General features: G+C 42.1%; 1 protein-coding gene across 1 annotated transcript; it reads right to left on the bottom strand.

The window, feature by feature from the left end:
* Nucleotides 1-245: 245 nt before the first annotated feature.
* On the bottom strand, nt 246-1975 carry LOC126767410 (uncharacterized). Its single transcript, XM_050484935.1, has 2 exons — nt 512-1975; nt 246-421 (listed from the first exon to the last, which is right to left on the bottom strand). The coding sequence occupies exon 1, from the start codon at nt 1499-1501 to the stop codon at nt 518-520; it is 984 nt and encodes a 327-aa protein (XP_050340892.1). The 5' UTR covers nt 1502-1975; the 3' UTR covers nt 246-421; nt 512-517.
* Between the last annotated feature and the right edge of the window lie 2864 nt (nt 1976-4839).

Raw genomic sequence — 4839 nt, 5'->3', positions numbered from 1 at the left:
GTGGTGGGTGCAAATTCCTTTTTCCTGTGTTGTTGTTGTTGATGTGGAGTATCGCTGTTTAATGTTGTGTGGATTCCTTGTTTGAAAACGTTTTTCCGTGTTTAGCTGCGTTTGTTTCACTAGTTGAGTTCACTTTATTGTAATTACTTGTAGTTCACTTGTGCTTGTTTTAATCGTTTTGTTCTCCGTGATATCTGCTATCGCTTGTGGTTCGCTGTGTTGGCGGGATAATAATATACATACCTTAAGGCAAAAAGCGCGGGAAAGTTATTTTCTTTTTTGTCTTTCCTTCTTCGCCTGTTGCGTGAAGTTGGGGCGGTTGATATTCCTCTGCATTACGCCTCTATTACTTTATGTAATTTGTGGGAGTAATGCAGAGGAGTATTTGTTTGGATTAAACATCCCGGCCACCTTGCAGAATCTGCGAAATAATTGAATATTAACAGGGTAACTGATTGGGTATTGAAAAAATTGAGATTTTTTTTTTTTTGAGTATTTATCAGCAATATACTTAGGGTTAGATGGTGCCAGTAAGGGTCCAGCCAAATGCTGTATTCTGCGCTACCACTGTACCATTGTCGGGTTTGAATAGTCCATTTCTGATGATTTGTGGGTAGATATCCGCTCCAATCTCCAACGTTATATCCCTGTTGCTATGGAATTGAGGGTCAGCGAGAACTAAGTGTTCAAAGCGCATTTGCACATCGTCACTTAGATCTCGCTCATAGGGTTTTTTGGGTAACTTGTGTGTTATAACTGCGTTACATTCCAAACAAAACTTTGTATCATTATTTGAGCTAATTTTGATGCTACAAATACGATAAGTGTTGAGGTATGTAATTGGCAGTTTTAATTTTTTAACGAGTTCGGCCGCTATATTTGTAATTTTGAGGGTAGGGTTTAAAATGGCTCGAACTTTATACCATTCGCCATCGCATCTTAAACGGATCTTCAGTGTGGGTAATAGGGTCTGCTTAGCCAGTAAGGATGGTAGTCGGGTCTCTGTCGCAAGTGGATGTTTCTCAACAGTATTTGCATCGTTGGCCGGGTATAGCCTCGGATGTCCGTGTAGGGATGAATGATGCTTCCCATGACAAGTGGAGCATCGATTTTTGCTTGTGCATCCTTCTGTCTTGTGCGACCTGGCTAAGCAATTAACGCAGTAGTGGTGTTTTATTACTGCTTCGTATTTCTTATTTATGTTGTATAAAGAGTATGTAGCGCAAGTCACTAGACGGTGGTCTTTTTTGCATATTCCGCAGGCGACATGACGATGTGATGTGGGTTTTCTGTGATGTGAGATCGTTTTTCGGGTTGTGCGATCATCACATTCCTTTTCCTCACGAATAGTGGGAAGGGTCGACTTGAAACGCCGCATGCGTCGTGACATCGTTTCGTCTTCCGAAATTGGCGTAATGCTACGGGTTGCGCTACGGGACCGGATGGTAATGGTCGAGCTCATACGACGAGGTTTGGGTGAGTTGGTGATTGTTGGGGCCATTTCACTAAAAAAAGAAGAGAAAACTTGTATGTTATTCTGTATTTAATATCACAATTTTTGTGATGGGGCGGGTTATTGTGCCTTGAGCAGTTCGGATTTCAACCACTCGTGTTTTATTGTCTAAGCCGGGGAAGACCTTTTGGATTCGACCGAGCTTCCATTCGTTGGGTGAAATATTTTCGTTTCTTATAACGACTAAGTCGTTAACTTCAACATTACGTTGGGGATATTTCCATTTGTATCGTTTGTGTAGCTCCTTAAGGTACTCTTCCTTCCATCTCTTGCAAATGTGCTGGTAGAGTATTTTTAGTTTCTGCCATCTGTTAACGATGCTTAAGTTTGCATCCTCTAAATTGGGTTCGGCAGGGGTTAACAATGGGGTACCTATAAGGAAGTGTCCTGGAGTTAGAGGTTCCAAGTTTGATGAGTCGTCGCTTATGGGGCTTATTGGCCGAGAGTTTAAACAACTTTCAATGCGGGTTCAATAGGGTAGCAAATTCTTCAAACGTGAATTTTTGTAGTTTTGCGATCTTTTTTAGGTGGGTTTTTAGACTTTTTACGCCTGCTTCCCATAATCCACCCATATGTGGAGCTCCTGGTGGGTTGAAGTGCCATGAGATATTTTGATGGCTATGGAGAGATGTAATTTGAGTTCGAAGTGTCTGTAATAATTCACGCCGATCTTTCATTAGCAACTGTGAAGCTCCTATAAAGTTTGTTCCGTTGTCGGAATAAAGATTGGCGGGACATCCACGCCTCGAGAAGAAACGGGAGAATGCTGCTAGGAAGGCTTGCGTAGTGAGATCGCTAACGGGTTCGAGATGTATTGCTTTAGTTGAGAAGCATACAAATACACATATATATCCTTTGGTGATTAGACATGCTCTCCCAGTGTAGTTTTTGATGTCGTAAGGTCCAGCAAAGTCGATACCAGTGGCAGCAAACGGCCGGGTTAGGATGGTTCGTTCATTTGGAAGAGCTGCCATTATTTGGGTTTGTTGAGCCTTGTTGTGTATGATGCACGTTTTGCATTGATGAATTATTGTTTTAATCAGCATCTTTGCTTTGGGTATCCAGAATTCTGTCCTTAGGAGTCGGAGAACTAGCTGATTTCCGCCGTGTAACGTTGCTAAATGGGTAAATTGAGTTAGTAATTTTGTTAAACGACTATTATAGGGTAATAAGATCGGGTGGCGCTCATTATATGATAGCGCTGCGGAATTGGTTAATCTTCCGTCACTTCGCATAACTCCTTTAGGGTCAATGAATGGATTTAAAGTCAATAATGAACTTTTCTTATGTATTTGGGTTTTACGGGTCAATGCATCATATTCTTCTCGGAAATGTGTTTTTTGAGTGTGAATAATTAACTTCATTCGGGTTGTTTTGAACTCTTCCGGGGTTATTTCGTGGCTTGAGTAATCAGTTTCTCGTCTCCTTGGTGAGGCATTTGAGCAAAACCTGAATAGGTAAGCGATAACGCGAATAGCTCTGGGGAATGAGGAAAACCTTTCGAGTATATCCTCTTGGGTGGTTATCGCAAACGTTTTAACGGGTTTGAATTCCACGGTAGTGTTGTATGTTTTCTCCGATGCTGGAAAATGCTCCTTTTCATGTTGTAGCCATTGGGGTCCATGCCACCAGAGGTTGCAATTCAATAGATCGGTGGGTGTACATCCTCGGCTTGCCAAGTCTGCGGGATTGTCTTGGCTTTCCACATGGCTCCAATTATCGACTCCCACTTTCTCGGTGATTGCAGCTACTCGATGAGAAACGAAAGTGGTCCATGAACAGGGTGGTTTGTTTAACCAAGCGAGAACTATGGTTGAGTCAGTCCAAAAATAATTTTTGTATTGGGTTAGGTGTAGTTGGGATAGGGTAGAGTTAACAAGGTTAGCTAGTAGAACCGCTCCGCAGAGTTCCAATCTGGGTAGGGATACGGTTTTAATGGGAGCAACTCTTGTTTTTGAGACTAAGAGAGTTGTCCATATTTTGTGTCCAACTGAAACTCTTATATAAAGTGTCGCGGCATATGCTTTTTCTGAAGCATCAGAGAAACCGTGGAATTCAATGGTGGCTGTTGGGTTGAAATGGGTCCATCTGGGTATTTCAATTTTGTTTATGTTGTCGTAATCCTTTACGAAGCTGTTCCATCGATGAAGGGTGAGTGGCTTCAGGCTTTCATCCCAGTCAGTTTTATCTAGCCATATTTGTTGCATAATTATTTTTGCCGTGATTATTATTGGACTAAGCCAACCGGCTGGGTCAAACAATTTTGCTATGGCTGATAAAACTTCACGTTTGGTGTGTGCGGGTTTTTTCTCCATTGGGTTGACGAGGAAGAAAAATGAATCCTTTTTGGAGTTCCATCGAATGCCCAGGGTTTTGGTGTTCTCGGGTTCCGAAAGGTTGAGTGTTTCCGTCTCTAAAAGATGATCCTGTGGAAGTCCTTTCAGAATGTGTGGGTCATTGGAGGTCCATTTTCGCAGAGCGAATCCTGGGGACTTCAGAGCGGAAATGAGTTCATCTCGTGCTGACTTTGCCGTGGTCAGGTCATGTGTTCCAGCTAAAACATCGTCTACATACATTTCCTGGCGAAGTATTTTGGCTGCTAATGGGTGGGTTTCGTCTATATCATCAGCTAGCTTCATGAGGGTACGGATCGCTAGATACGGCGCACAATTTATGCCGAACGTGACTGTTTGCAATTCGAAGTCGTCTATTGTGTCATCCGGGGACTTTCTAAATAATATCCTTTGGAACCGAGTGTGATTAGGGTCTACAAGTATTTGCCGGTACATTTTCTGAATATCCGCATTAAAAACGAATTGGAAGAGTCGCCAATTTGTGATCAGAATGACAAGGTCTTTCTGTAAAGTAGGCCCAATATGTAAGACGTCATTTAAGCTTTTGTTATTTGACGTGGGGCAAGATGCATTAAATACCACACGCAATTTCGTGGTTATACGATCGGGTTTAATGACTGCGTGGTGTGGTAAGTAATATTGGGTCGCTTTAACAGAAGGGTCATATTCTATTTTCTTCATTTGTCCGAGTTCCAAATATTCCATAATTGCTTTGTCATATTCTGCTTTCACTTCGGGTTTTTTAAGTAAAGCTCGTTCATTTCTGAGGAATTGGGCCAACGCTATATGTCTAGAGTATCCGATATCAATATTGTCGGGTTCTTTGAAGGGTAGGGTTACTATATAGCGCCCATCTGGATTACGACGGGTAGTTTTTTGGAAAATTTCCTCACAAATTTGGTCCGATTTGGAAACTACGGATTCCTTTGGGATTTCCTCCACCTCCCAAAAACGTGTGAGTAGATTCTCAGG

This window comes from Bactrocera neohumeralis, unplaced genomic scaffold (assembly GCF_024586455.1).
Source record: "Bactrocera neohumeralis isolate Rockhampton unplaced genomic scaffold, APGP_CSIRO_Bneo_wtdbg2-racon-allhic-juicebox.fasta_v2 ctg619, whole genome shotgun sequence".
Classification (NCBI taxonomy): Eukaryota; Metazoa; Arthropoda; class Insecta; order Diptera; family Tephritidae; genus Bactrocera; species Bactrocera neohumeralis.
Note: the sequence above shows the minus strand (reverse complement) of the source record. Positions and strands in the feature narration are given on the sequence as shown.